This window comes from Canis aureus, chromosome 7, assembly GCF_053574225.1.
Source record: "Canis aureus isolate CA01 chromosome 7, VMU_Caureus_v.1.0, whole genome shotgun sequence".
Taxonomy (NCBI): Eukaryota; Metazoa; Chordata; class Mammalia; order Carnivora; family Canidae; genus Canis; species Canis aureus.
Window position 1 is genome coordinate 70,862,213 of NC_135617.1, and position 15,679 is coordinate 70,877,891.

At 35.2% G+C, this 15,679-nt stretch overlaps 1 protein-coding gene across 1 annotated transcript in view; it reads left to right on the plus strand.

The window, feature by feature from the left end:
* TSBP1 (testis expressed basic protein 1) overlaps positions 1 to 15,679 on the plus strand; it is a 194,843-nt gene that overhangs the window by 133,167 nt on the left and 45,997 nt on the right. The window contains exons 30-33 of the mRNA XM_077902617.1: positions 6,412 to 6,432; positions 7,144 to 7,164; positions 7,801 to 7,818; positions 8,936 to 8,953. Coding sequence (XP_077758743.1) covers positions 6,412 to 6,432; positions 7,144 to 7,164; positions 7,801 to 7,818; positions 8,936 to 8,953 — 78 coding nt within the window. The remainder of the gene's footprint in view (positions 1 to 6,411; positions 6,433 to 7,143; positions 7,165 to 7,800; positions 7,819 to 8,935; positions 8,954 to 15,679) is intronic.

The following is a 15,679-nucleotide window of genomic DNA, read 5'->3' on the forward strand; positions in this document are numbered from 1 at the left end:
AGCAAAGGAAAAAAATCAACAAAACTAAAAGGCAACCTACAGAATTGGGGGGAGATATTTGCAAATATCTTATCAGAGAAAGGGCTAGTATCCAAAATCTACAAAGAACTTAACAAACTCAACATCCAAAAAATAAATAATTCAGTCAAGAAATGGGAAGAAGGGATCCCTGGGTGGCGCAGCGATTTGGCGCCTGCCTTTGGCCCAGGGCGCAATCCTGGAGACGCGGGATCGAGTCCCATGTTGGGCTCCTGGTGCATGGAGCCTGCTTCTCCCTCTGCCTGTGTCTCTGCCTCTCTCTCTCTCTCTCTCTCTCTCTCTCTCTCTCTCTCTGTGTTGACTATCATAAATAAATTTTTAAAAAAATTTTTAAAAAAAAGCAATGGGAAGAAGACATGAAAGACATTTCTCCAAAGATGACATACAAATGGCCAACAGATACATGACAAAATGCTCAATGTCACTTAGTATCAGGGAAATACAAATCAAAACCACAATGAGATACCACCTCACACTGGTCAGAATGGCTAAAATTAACAACTCAGGAAATAACAGATGTTAGAAAGGATATGGAGAAAGGGGAACCCTCTTACACTTTTGATGAGGATGCAAACTGGTGCAGCCATTCTGGAAAGCAGTATGAAGGTTCCTCAAAAAGTTAAAAATAGAGCTCTAATATGACCTAGCAATTGCACTACTAGATATCTATATCTATCTATCTATTTATCTATCTATCTATATTGCATTGAATGTGTATATTGCTTTGATTAGTATAGATATTTTTGTAATATTTGTTCTTCCAATTCATGAGTGTGGAATGTTTTTCATTTCTTTGTGTTTTCCTAAATTTTTTACATATAGTTTCCTTTTTTTTTTTATAGTTTTAAGGGTACAGATCTTTTACCTCTTTGGTTACATTTATTCCTAGGTATCTTATGGTTTTTGGTGCAATTATAAATGGGATCAATTCCTTTATTTCTCTTTTGGCTTCTTCATTGTTGATGTATAGAATTGCAACATACTTTTGTGCATTGATTTTAATTCTACCACTTTGCTGAGTGAGTTCTAGCATTTTTGGGGTGAAGTCTTTTATATTTTCTACATAGAGTTTCATGTCATCTGTGAAGAGTGAAAATTTGACTTCTTCTCTGCTGATTTGGATGCCTTTCATTTCTTTTTGTTTTCCAATGGCTGAGGCTAGGAATTCCAGTACTATGTTGAATAGCAGTGGTGAGAGCGGACATCCCTGTCACGTTCCTGATCTTATGGGAAAAGCTCCCGTTTTTCCCCATTGAGGATGATCTTCACTGTGGGTCTTTTCTATATGGCATTTATGATAATGAGGTATGTTCATTCTATCCCTACACTGCAGAAAGTTTTTATCAAGAAAGGATGCTGTATTTTGTCAAATGCTTTTTCTGCATCTATTGAGAAGCTCTTATGGTTCTTGTCTTGTCTTTTATTAACGTAGTATATCACATTGATTGATTTTTAGATTTTGAACCACGCTCGCAGCCCAGGAATAAATCCCACATGACAATGTTGAATAATCTGTTATATTGTATTAGCTCACTCTTGGTGAGAATTTTTACATCCATGTTCATAAAGGATATTGGTCTGTAATTCTTCTTTTTAGTGAACTGTGAATCAAGGTGATGCTGGCTTCATAGAATGAGCTTGGAAGTTTTCATTCCATTTCTATTTTTTGGAACAGTTTTCAAAAAGTAGATGTTAATTTTTCTAAGTTTGGTAGAATTCTGCTGGGATGGCATCCAGCGACTCCTATTTGTTGGGAGATTTTTTATTATTGCTTCAATTTCTTTGCTGTTTATGGGTTTGTTCAGATTTTCTATTTCTTTATGTTTCAGTTTAGTTTATAAGTTTCCAGGAATGCATCTATTTCTTCCAGATTGCCTAATTTGTTAGCATATAATTTCTCACAATATTTTTTTCTTTTTTTTCTTTTTTTATTGGAGTTCAATTTCACAATATTCTCTTATAATTTTTTGTATTCCTTTGGTATTGATTGCGATCTCTCCTCTTTCATTCATGATTTTATATATTTGTGTCCTGTTTTCTTTATCATACACCCGACTAGGGGTTTATTAATCTATTAATTCTTTCAAAGGACTAGCTCCTAGTTTTGTTGATCTGTTCTACTGTTTGTTGTTGTTGTTTTTCATTTCTGTATCATTGACTCCTGCTCTAATATTTATTATTTACTTTCTCCTTGTGGGTTTAGGCTTTATTTGCTGTTCTCTTTCCAGTTCCTTTAGGTGTAAGCTATGGTTGTGTATTTGAGACTTTTCTTGTTTCTTGAAGAAGGCCTGCAATGCTATGTTCTTCTCTGTTAGGACTGCCTTTGCTGCATCCCAATAGTTCTGAACTGTCATGTTTTAATTTTCATTTGTTTCCATGTATTTTTTAAAATTCTTCTTTAATTTCCTGGTTGACCTCTTCATTCTTTGGTAAGTTATTCTTTGACCTCCATGTATTCTGTAACCTCCATGTCCTTCCAAATTTTCTCTTGTGATTGACTTCAAGCTTTAAAGCATTATAGTCTGAAAATGTGTATGGTATGATCTCAGTATTTTTGTACCAGTTGAGTACTAATTTGTGACATATGTGATCTATTCTGGAGAATGTTCCAAGTGCACTCAAAAGGAATATTCTGCTGCTTTAGGATAAAATTCTCTGAATATATCTTTTAAGGCAGTCTGGTCCAGTGTGTCATTCAAAGCCCTTGTTTCCTTCTTCTGCTTAGATGATATGTCTATTGCTGTGAGTGGGGTGTTAACATCCCTACGATTGTTGTGCTATCATCAATGAGTTTCTTTAAGTTTGTTATTAATTGATTTACATAATTGGCTGCTGCCAAATTAGGGGCATAAGTATTTATAACTGTTAGATCTTCTTGTTGGATAGACCCCTTTATTATGATATAATGTCCTTCTTCATCTCTTATTACAGTTTTTGATCTAAAATCTAGTTTGTCTGATATAAGGATTGCTACTCCAGCTTTCTTATGATGTCCATTAGTATGGTAAATTCTTCTCCACTCCCTCACTTTCAATCTGGAATTATCTTGGGTCTAAAATGAGTCTTTTGTAAGCAGCATATCAATGGGTCTTGTTTTTTATTTTAATCCATTCTGATACCCTCTGTCTTTTGATTGGAGCATTTCATCCATTTACACTGAGAGTAATTAGTAAAAGATATGGATAAGTGCCACTGCATTACCTGTAAAGTCACAGTTTCTGTATATTGTCTCTGTCTGGTCTTTGTTACATTTCAACTCTCTCTTTCCTCGAAGTATCCCCTTTAATATTTCTTGTAGGGCTGGTTTAGTGTTCACTAATTCCTTTAGTTTTTGTTTGTCTTGGAAACACTTTCTCTCTCCCTCTCTTCTTAATGACATCTTTGTTGGATGAAGTATTCTTGAATCCATAATTTTTCCATTTAGCACACTGAATATATCCTACCAGTCCTTTCTAACCTTCCAGGTCTCTGTGGACATATCTTCCACATAAAAGGCCAGCCTTAAGTGTCTACCCTCCCAACCTGCTTTTGGAATTCCTTCTTTATCTTTGTAATTTTCATGTTTCTCTATGATACGTCCTGATGTTGGCCCATTTTTGTTGATTTTGAGGGAGTTCTCTGTGCCTCCTGGACTTAAATTCCTGTTTCTTTCCACAGATTAGGGAAGTTCTCAAATATAACTTGTTCAAATATACCTTCTGCCCTTTTTTCCTGCTCTTCATCTGGTACTCCTGTGATATCGATATTATTTTATTTATAGAATCACTGAATTTCCTAAGTTTACCTTCATGGCCTAATAGTTTTCTTTCCCTCTTTCTTTCAGATTCATTATTTTCCATAGTTTTTTTCTTCTCCTTCATTCATCCTCATTTTTATAGCCTCCACTTGGGACTGTATCTTGGTTATAGCGTTTTAATTTCAGCTATTCTAGATGGGTTATTTTATCTCTCTATTAAAGGATTATCTAGTGCCTTCTTTAAAAAAAAAACTATTTATTCATGAGAGACACAGAGAGAGAGGCAGAGACATAGGCAGAGGGAGAAGCAGGCTCCCTGTGGGCAGCCCAATGTGGGACTCGATCTCAGGACTCTGGGATCATGACCTGAGCCAAAGGCAGATGCTCATTGAGCCACCAGATGCTCTTTCTAGTGTCTTCTATACTTTTTTTCAAGCCTAGCTAGTGTCCTTATAATCATTGTTTTAAATTCACATTTTTCTGCTTTTTTAACTTTCCCCTTTCATCCACAGCCTGCAGTTCCATCCCTTTCACAAGGATGTGCAACTGCTCTGTAACCAACTTTTGTCCTTAACTATTCTTATAACCCTAAATAACCGGGATCCCTGGGTGGCTCAGCGGTTTAGCGCCTGCCTTTGGCCCAGGGCGCGATTCTGGAGATCCGGGATCGAATCCCACGTCGGGCTCCCGGTGCATGGAGCCTGCTTCTCCCTCTGCCTCTGTCTCTGCCTGTCTCTCTCACTGTGTGCCTATCATAAATAAATAAAAAAATTTAAAAAAATAACCCTAAATAACCTGTAACATTGATTTGTGTGTGTTTAATTTCATCAACTACATCTTACTCTTCTCCTTTTTTGCATTTAATACCTCTAAAGATCTGTCCATATTGCTATATATACATCCCACATGTTGCTTCTAATTCTGTAAAGTATTGCAGAAAATGCCTCTCCTACAATTCCATTCCCCTGATGGTAGACACATCATAATATCCAATGCACTAATGTCACAAAGACACTGTAATTTGACATTGTGATAAGTGATCCCTTCTGGACTTAAGTTTGAATTCCTTGAGATCTATATCAAGGAAAGGGATTTCTAGCTCATAAAGCATATGCCAGATAATTTCCACAATCACTATACAATTTCTATTCCCACCTGCCATCCATGACTGTCAACCCACATTTCTACCAATATCTACCATACCACTTGCAAACTTTGCATTCAGATGAAGGAAGAGTATATCAATGTGGCTTTAATTTATACATTTCTAGTCCCAATGGGCATTAGCACTTCATCACATAATTGTTAATCATTCAGTTTTCCTTTTTTGTGAGCTTTAATTCATGTCACTTACCACTTTTCTATTGGATTTTTTGTCTTTTTTCCATTGGTTTTCAGGTGCCACTTATACATCTCAATTTTTTTCCAGATTTTAAATATTGCAAATATCTTCTCCTAGTCTGTCATTATCTCTAAAATCCATTTATTATGTGTTCTATTGAACAAAAACTCTAAAACTTGATTCAATCAAATATATCAATTTTTCACATTGTGGTTTGGTTTTTACCCAACCACAACTTCATGAAAATATTCTTCTACAATTTCTTTCATTACTTTTACCTTTCTTTTTTCCTTTAATGCATCTACCAATGCTCTTCCCATTGTACCATGCTGTATCCCCTCCCTGTCCTCTGTTAAAGAAACATCCTTCCATTATAACCAGGCTCTCTTCCATATGAGAATGGCTTAACAATTACCAAAATGTGGGGGGAAACAAAGAAATGAAAAACAATTCCCCAAATATATCAACTCTTTCAGACAAGTTGAGAAGAAGGAACTTCTCTGTGTTCCTAAAGCACTTATCCACAATTCTATTAAAGTACTTACTACATTGATGTAATAATTTATTAAGATGGCTAATTCCTTTTGTAGGAATCTCCTGTCCAAAAAAAAAAAAAAAAAAAAAAAGCAAGAGATCAAGAGATTGAATTACATGAAGACTCTAGAGTACAACAAACCTAGATTCCAGTTCCAGGTTACCACTAAAGAAAACAAGGGAAATTGGACTATAACATTAAGGGGTGGGCAGCCCCGGTGGCGCAGCGGTTTAGCGCCACCTGCAGCCTGGGGTTTGATCCTGGAGACCTGGGATCAAGTCCCGCATCCAGCTCCCTGCATGGAGCCTGCTTCTCCCTCTGCCTGTGTCTCTGCCTCTCTCTCTCTCTCTCTCTTTCTCTCTCTCAATAAATAAATTTTAAAAAAAATAAAAAAAAAACATTAAGGGGTGAGGGAAGAACATCTAAAGACTCAGACATAATGGTGTTAAATTGACCAAAAAACAGTTTTTCAAAGCAGGACTAGATCCTGGATTGTTGGAGACAGCTCCTGGTTGCACTAATTATTAGCTGTGTGATCGTGGGTAATTTCCATGCACATAATCTTCATCATAGGGCTGCTGAAGATTAAATAATTTCAATCACATAATGCTCTTATATAAGTACTGGGCATGTGGTAACTTAATCAACATAAATGACATGATATTATTTACTGCTTGAAGATAATTTAAGCCTAAACAAATTTCTTATCAAGCATGTTAGCAAACTACACCACACTCACTTGCTTATGTTTTATTCTAGGCAGATATTCAGCAACCAGAGGTAAGTTTTGCATCATTTTCAGAAGATCAAAAGCTAATTTAGAGTTATCAGTGATTAGCTTTTAATAGAAGCCAATTGATTTATAGAAAGAATAAATGGAGAAATGTATTGTTATATCAAGAACTCTGATTTGTCTACTTAAAAAAAAAGTAAATGTCCTTGGGGTGCCTGGGTGGCTCAGTAAGTTAAGCATCTGCCTTCAGCTCAAGTCATGATCTCGGAGTCCTGGGATCAAGCTCTGTGTTGGGTTTCCTGCTCAGTAGGGAGTCTGCTTCTCCCTTTCTCTCTGCCCTTCTCTCCTCCTCCCCACTTGTGCTCTCTGCTCTCTCTCTCTCAAATAAATAAATAAAATCTTTAAAAAAAATAAGTAAATGTCCATACTAGGACAGAAAAAAATACCAACATTTTAAATGAAATGCAGTTGACCAAGGAGGAAATCAGTCATTGAATTAAAGGAATGGGGAATGAGGAAAGAACTAAAGAGATGTATAAACTTTATACACAGTACACTAAATGTCAGTAAAAGGATAGACAATTTAGGAGGAGGTGAATGCAAGAATAATCCATAGACCTATGTTTCTGCTAGAACTTCCAAAATCAAAGGTCATCATAGATGCCTTGAAAACTAGATTTTAATATAAGACAAATAAATATTTTGGGTAGGCCTATGATTGTGGGTCAAATAATTCTTTATTTATTTTTGCTTTTCAGGAACTGTTCAGAACATTTCCAGTAAGTTACTTTTCTGTGAATACTATCTGGAAAAATATGTGTATAAGGATCTTTTGATAAACAAGTCCAGCCATAGCCGTAATCAAATTTGCAAATCTCAATGTTATTATTTCACTTTCTGTGTTCCCCTCATATTAGTGAGCCTTTTTTTAGAGATTACTGACAATTTGGAGGAAAGCTTAAAAGCATTTATTATAGGACTATCACAAAATAAATAAAAATCCTTTTCAAAACAAAATGTAGAAGGAAACTGTAAAGAAGACAAGAGTTGAGTTTTGAAAGAAAAGTAGAGTGATAGATACTACTGTAATATCATACCACCTTCCTAAAAGATTTGAAAATCTCTTTGCCCTGGATAAGAAAGATATAGTACACAAAAAAACCTGTCTCAATAGAGGTCCTTCAAGCCAAACATTAAAATATCCAGGATTAATCAGGTATTAAAATGATCTTTCATTAAACACAAATAGTTTCAACTGTACTGATATTCCCTTGACTTTTCTTTTTGGAGGCACCTTCTAAAAATTGCATAAGTGACAATTTTGTTCTAACTCAAAACCTAGAGAAGTTTCTTTACTGGATATATTTTTATATACTTCACATTACTCATGTCTTATTTTTCCTTCTGTTTTAAAGAACCTACATCATCCATTAGTAAGTTCCTTTTGAAATCCTAAAATCCATAGAATGTAAGCTAATTTTGCTCCCTATTGCTATCATAGTGTTAGTGGTTTAAAACCTCAATGCTAATATATCTCTACAATTTCTCTCTTTGTGATATAGATAAATAATTGATGAAAGATTAAGAATCAAAAATTAATACATTATACTCACTAACCAAAATACCATTATCAAACCAGTCTTTAATCTGAATCCAATGTGATATTCATAAGCATAAGCAAAGAGATGGGAAAAGTTAATAAAAGTGTAATAAGAAAGGAGATTAAGAGGTATAACTCCTTGATTGGTTCAAAAATGGTATAAACTGATTGCAAAAGGCAATAACATAAGAGTTTAATAAGCTCCAGAAAGATCATTTGCTTTGTTCTTCTATCAGAGTAAGGAGATCCTACCCCCAACCATCCAGGTCTTCCCTTAGAAAACAACAAGGACACCAACAACATCAACTATGTAGAAATGATACAGTAAATATTATTATTGCAAGTTTGACCTACCAAAAATGTTTGTGACATTTTTTATAGGTCAGCAGCTTTTCTATTGGCAAATGGTAGAAGAACATGTACAGTTAATTAATCCAAAAGTCAAACTTAACATTCAGAAAATGTTTAAGCCTCAAAAGTCATTAAATGAATTCCAGTTTTAACTACTATGATGTATTTCTTAATGTGTATTCCATGAGCATAAACAAATTGAAGATGCTATAGAAAAAAAAAGTTTTTTCATGTACGTTTCTAGATTTAGTTACTTCTAGATTTAAAGATAAGTAACAAAATTGAACACCAATAAAAAATAAATTTATTATAAAAATAAAATAAATAAATAAATAAATAAATAAATAAATAAAAATAAAGATAAGTAACAAGTTTCCAAAAGTAATTGATTATGAATGTATTTTAGCCCAAAACTCCATTTTGGGAATTTCTAAGAATATAAAACAAAGGAAAAGAAAATAATTTCTGAAAATATATTTACCAACTATGTATCTATGGCCATAATCTCAAACATAGTCCAGATAGCCATAGAATAATTGTTTGTTAATCTGATAATAAATGACATTATAATTAAAACTGACAATAATTTTCTCAATCAGGATTTGCTGAACCAATTGGTAAGTGTTTTTCTTTTCTTGAATTATTATGTCTTTTAGCTTAAATAATAGTCTGGAATTTATGGCTCGAGTGTTTTTTTAACTTAGATATAATTAATATGCAACATGGTATTGGTTTTAAGTATACCATATAATGATTTGATATTTGTATACATTTTTGAAATGATCACCATAATATGTATCGTTAACATTGATCAGCATACAGAGTGGTCATTTTTTTTCCTTGTGATGAAAACTGCTAAGACCTACTTTCTTAGTTCTTTCAAATATACCATAGAGCATCATTTTTATTTATTTATTTATTTATTTTTTTATTTTTTTTTTTTTTTGGAGAGAGAAAGTGAAGGGCGGGGGGAGAATCTTAAGCAGGCTCCACACCCAGCATGTAGCCCAACACAGGGCTCAATCTCACAACCCTGAGGTCATGACCTGAGCTGAGATCAAGAGTCCAACACCGAACCAACTGAGCCACCCAGGGACCCTACCACATAATATAATTAACTGTAGTCACCATTCTGTATATTATATCCTCATCACTTTTTTATTTTATACCTAGAGGTTTGTGCTTTTTAATCATTTTTACCCATTTTACCCTCTCCCCTCCCTAACTCTGCCAACCACAGTATGTTCTCTGTATCCAAGAGTTCAGTATTTTGTTTGTCCAGATTCCTCATATAAGTGAGATCACACATTGTCTTTCTCTGACTTATTTCATTGAGCATAATGCCCTGAAAGTCCATCCATGCTGTTGTGTATGCAAGATTTCCTTTTTTTATGGCCGAATAGTATTCCTCTATGTGTGTGTGTATATATATACCACATTTCTTTTTTTAGCTGGAGCTCCCCTTGAAAATGTATTTTTCTGATTGGGTGACGGGCACTGGGGGTTATTCTGTATGTTGGTAAATTGAACACCAATAAAAAAAAATTTATTTTTCAAAGTACTGGTGAAAGATAGGTCTTCTGGAACCTCCCAGGATGGGTGTTTATTTAAATTCCAGTTAGTTAACATACAGTGTAATATTAGTTTCAGGTATACCATATACTGATTCAACACTTCCCTACAACAGCAGGTGCTCATCACAGCAAGGCACTCCTTAATCTCCATCAACCTATTTCACCCATCACCCCACCCACCTGCCCTCTGGTAACCAACATCCTTTATAGTTAAGAATCTGTTTCTTGGTTTGCCTCTCTCTCTTTTTTTTTTCCTTTGTTCATTTGTTTTGTTTCTTAAATGCTGCATGTGAGTGAAATCATATGATAAATTTCTTTCTCTGACTTATTTCTCTTTGCATAATACTCTCTTGCTCCATCCGTGTCCTTGAAAATGGCAAGGTTTCATTCTTTTCAATGACTTAATATTATATATATTTATATATATAATGTATCCCTTTGAATTAATATTTTTGTATTCTTTGGGTAAATATCTGGTAGTACTATTGCTGGACCATAGGGTAGTTCTATTTTTAAATTTCTGAGGAACTTCCATACTGTTTTCCAGAGGAGCTGCACCAGTTTATGTCCCCACCAACAGTACAAAAGTGTTCTCCTTTCCACATCCTTGCCAACACATGTTGTTGCGTGTATTGTTGATTTTAGCCATTCTGACAGGTGTGAGGTGATATCTCATCATAGTTTTGATTTGTAATTCCTTGATGATGAGTAATGTTGAGTACCTTTTTAACTGTTAACTGTCTGTTGGCTGTCTGTATATTTTCTTTGGGGAAATGTCTATTCATATATCCTACTCATTTTTTAAATTGGATTATTTTAAGTTGGATTATTATTTTACTCATTTTTAAATTGGATAGTTTGGGGTTGTTGAGTTTTCTAAATTCTTTACAAATTTTGGATACTAGCACTTTTTAGATATGTCATTTGCAAAAATCTTCTCCCATTCTGGGAGTTGCCTTTTGGTTCTGTCATTTTTCATTTATTTAGGTGTTTGTTGTAAGAAAGTGGTTCAGTTTCCTTCTTTTGCATGTTGCTGTCCAGTTTTCCCAACACCATTTTTTTTCCAACACCATTTGTTAAAGAGACTTTTTCTCATTAAACATTCTTTCCTTCTTTTTGAAATTAATTGACTATATATTTGTGAGTTCATTCCTGGGTTTTCTATCCTGGGTTTTCTATTCTGTTCCATTGTTCTATATATTTATTTTTGTGCCAATGCCATACTGTTTTCATCACTACCTCTGTAATATAACTTAAATGGGATTTATTTCTTAATTTCTCTTTCTACTGCTTTCTTATTGGTGTGGAGAAATGCAACAGATTTTTGTACATTGATTTTTTATCCTGGAACTTTATTGAATTCATTTATCAGTTCTAGTAGTTTTTTTTAAGACTTTATTCATTTATTCATGACAGAGAGAGAGAGAGAGACAGAGACACAGAGAGACAGAGACACAGGCAGAGGGAGAAGCAGGCTCCATGGCGGGAGCCCGACGTGGGACTTGATCCCGGGTCTCCAGGATCAGGCCCTGGGCTGAAGGCGGCGCTAAACCACTGAGCCACCAGGGCTGCCCAGTTCTAGTAGTTTTTTGGTGGTCTTTCAGGTTTTCTATAGGGAGTATCATGTCATCTGCAAATAGCAACAGTTTGACTTCTTCCTTGCCAATTCAGATGCCTTTTATTTCTTTTTGTTGTCTGATTGCTGAAGTAGGACTTCCAGTACTATGTGAAATAATAGTGGTGAAAGTAGACATCTCTGTCTTGCTCCTGTCAGAGGAAAGCTCTCAGTTTTTTTCCATTGAGAGTGATGTTCACTGTGGGTTTTCCATAGATGGCTTTTATTATATTGAGGTATATTCCCTCTAAACCTACTTTGTTGAGGGTTTTTATCATGAATGAATGTTGTACTTAGTCAAATGCTTTTCCTGCACCTATTGAAAGGATCATATGGTTCTTATCATTTGTTTCACCAATGTGATGATCAGGTTGACTCACTTGCAAATATTGAACTGCCCTTGCAACCCAGGAATAAATCTCACTTGATCGTGGAGAATGAAATTTTTAATGTATTGTTGACTCTGTTTTCTAGTATTTTGTTGAGAACTTTTGCTTTCATATTCATCAGGGATATTGGCCTTTAGTGCTCTTTCTTAGCAAAGTCTTTATCTGGTCTTGGTCTCAGGGGAATGCTGGCCTCATTGAATAAATTTGGAAGTTTTCTTTCCTTTTCTAATTTTTTGTAACAGTTTGAGAAGAATAGATATTAATGCTTCTTTAAATGTTTGGCAGAATTTGCCTATGAAACCATCTGGTCCTGGATTTTTGTTTATTGGGTGTTTTTTGATTAGGTATTCAACTTTTTTGCTTGTTTGTTCAAGTTTTATATTTTTTCCTATTTCAGTTTTGGCAGTTTATATCTTTCTAGGAACTTATCTATTTCTTCTAGGTCATCCAAATTGCTGGCATATAGTTTTTCATAATATTCTCATAATTGTTTGTATTTCTGTGGTATTTGTTGTTATTTATACTCTCTTTTTTGTGATTTCATTTATTTGGGCCTTTTCTTTCTTCTTTTTCATAAGCATGGCTAGGAATTTATCAATTTTTTTTAACTTCTTCAAAGAACCAGCTCCTGGTTTCATTGATCTGTTCTATGGTGGTTTTGTTGTTGTTCATTCTGTATCATTTATTTCTGCTCTAATATTCATTATTTCCTTCCTTCTACTGGCTTTTGTTTTTGTTTATCTTTCTTTTTCAGCTCCTTTAGTAAAGGTGTAAAGTTAGGTTATGTATTTGATCTTTCAAGATTTTTTCTTGTGGTTGAATTCTAGTTTCATAGCATTGTGGTCAAAATACATATGTGGTATGATTTCAATATTTTTGTATTGTTGAGGCCTGTTTTGTGACCTAGTATGTGATCTATTCTGGAGAATTTTCTATGTGCACTTGCTGTTTCTGGATGGAGTATTTTCAAAATATATTAATATATTATATAATTATGTAGTTAAATATAATTATATTATATATAATATATTAATATATTCAATATATGTTCTATCCGTCTGTTCCAGTGTGTCATTTAGTCATTACTTAACTGTTGCTTTTCTGTTTAGGAGATCTATCCATTGATGTGAGAGTGGTTTTAAAGTCCCCTACTATTATTCTGTAGTTATCAATGTGTTCCTTTATGTTTATTATTATTGTTTTATACATTTGGATGCTCCCAATTTGGGGGCATCAATATTTACGATTGTTAGATTTTCTTCTTGGTTTGTTCCATTTATTATTATGTAATGCCTTTTTTAAAATCTCTTTTTGGAGTGTGTTTTAAAGTCTAATTTGTCAGAAGTATTGCTACTCTAGCTTTCTCTTGACATCCATTTATGGGATACATGTTTATCCACCTCCTTATGTGAATCTGCTGATGTCATTAGGTCCAAAGTGAGTCTCTTATAGGCAGTACATCGGTGGATCTTGTTTGTTTTATCCATTCTGTCACCCTATGTGGGTGTGTGTAGTCCACTTACATTCGAAGTAATTATTGATAGTTATGTACTTAATGCCATTTTATTACTTGCTTTGCAGTTGTTCTGAAGATTTTCTGTGATCCTTTCTTGTCTTTGTCACTTTTGATCTCACTTTTGCACTCAAAGATCCCCCTTTAATATTTCTTGCAGGATTGATTTAATCCTATAGTGTTTATTCGTCTGGGAAAGTCTTTATCTTTTCTATCTGAATAATAACCATGATGGATAGAGTATTCTAGGCCAAAGATTTTTCCCATTCAGCACTTTGAATATATCATGTTCCTCTCTTCTGACTCGCCAAGTTTCTGCTGAGAAATCTCTAGCTAGCCTCATGGGTTTCTCCTTGTAAGCTAAGAACTTATTTTGTCTTGCTGCTTTTAAGATTTTTTTCTTTATCACTATATTTTCAAATTTAATTAAAATATGTCCTGGAATTGGTCCTGCTTTGTTGATTTTGATAGGAGTTCTCTGTGCCTCCTGGATCTGGATGTCTATTTCCTTCCCCAAATTAGGGAAATTTTCTATTATTTTTTGAAATAAAACTTCTGCACTCTTTTCTTTTTCTTCTTCCAAGACTCCTAAGATACAAAAGTTATTATATTTGATGGAGTCATCGAACTCGCTAAATCTAACTTCATTTTGCATAATTCTTCTTCCTTTCCTTCATTCAGCTTCCTTGTTTCCCATTATTTTGTCTTCTAGGTCACTAATGCATTCTCCTTTTTCTACTATCCTTCTGTGAATTGCATCATGCCTGTTTCTAGTCTCATGTATTGCAGTATTCATCTCTGATATTCATCTCTGATTTTTTTTTACTCTTTCATCTCTGTGTTACAAGTCTCCCTGATGTATTCTATTCTTTTCTCAAGCCCAGTAAGCATCTTTATGACTATTACTTTAAATTCTCCTTCAGACATGTTACTTATATCAGTTTTGCTTAGATCTCTGGCCATGGCCTTACCTTGTTCTTTTATTTAGGATAAATTCTTCTGTCTTTCTGTCTTGGCATTTTGTCTAAGTCTTTGTGTTACAAAAGCCACTTATGTATCTTGCTACTGAAAGCATTGGTCTTATTAAGAAGAAGTCATGTAGTGTCCAGGGCCTTGTTGCTTCAGCTAATGTCTCTGGTGTGTGCTGTGTGTGTCCTGCTTTTGTATGTTGGCTGCTCTATCTTTCAGGTCAGCCATCTACAGGGGCTCTCCTTACCTGCTGTGAACAGTGTTTGTTCCCTCACTTGAACGTGGTAAGTTTTAACTAGGTGCATTCTGGTCTGCTTATGAAATAACGAAACCTGACACCAATTCCACCAGAACTGAGTCCCTTTTGAACTCTGGTAGGGACACATGGTGTGGGCAGGAGTTTGTACTGATCTTCTACGGGAGGGGTCTGCCACAATGGGTCTGAGGCAGACTTGACTAACTCAGAAGGGCAGTCCTGCCAGAGCTCAGGTGTGTGGAACTTGGTATGAGCAAGTTAGGCAGCCAGTGTTGATGCTTCCTCCCATAAGTGGCTCTGTGTTTATGCTGAGGATCAGGAGAGGGGAATGGCACCAGCCAGCTCCTTTGCCCTTGGAAAATCCTCTTGAAATAGTCAATAATCTCCCCTCTGTATTCCCTCCAGGCATTTTTCAGATCACTGTTTCCATGCTGTCTGTCCCCAGGTTGTTTGCCTTCCTTCTTTCCAGGAAGAGCACAGTAGTACCCTCTGGCTCCATCCCAACCAAGCCCACTGATCTTTAAAACTCCAGATTTTAAGCCTTGTTGGTTGCAAGAACTCATGAAATTCAGCCCCTCTTGTTTTCCAACCCAAGGGATTTGGGGAGGTGCTCTCCTTATGTGCTCTCCTACATGCTCCTCTCTCATCCTTCTCCAGACCACAGCTTCTTCCTTTCCATAGCATCTAGGATCTATTTCTCCTCTAAAACATATCTCAGCATTTCCTATGTTCTTTGATGTGGCCTCTTCTCTCCCTTTAGTTGTGGGGTTTGTTCTATCAGTCTTTGGGTTGATTTCTCAGGATTAGTTAGGATGATTTGATAGTTATCTAGTTGTATTTGTGGGACAAGATGAGCTTGGGGTCCTCCTAGTCTGTCACCACCTTCCTCTCCTGCCTACATTACATCTTTATTCACTCACCCATCTACGGCACTTAGGTTGCTTCCACATCTTGGCTATTATAAATAATGCTGCAATTAACATTCCTATAGTTCAAAAAAATAGTTTCTGTAGATTCTGATATTTTT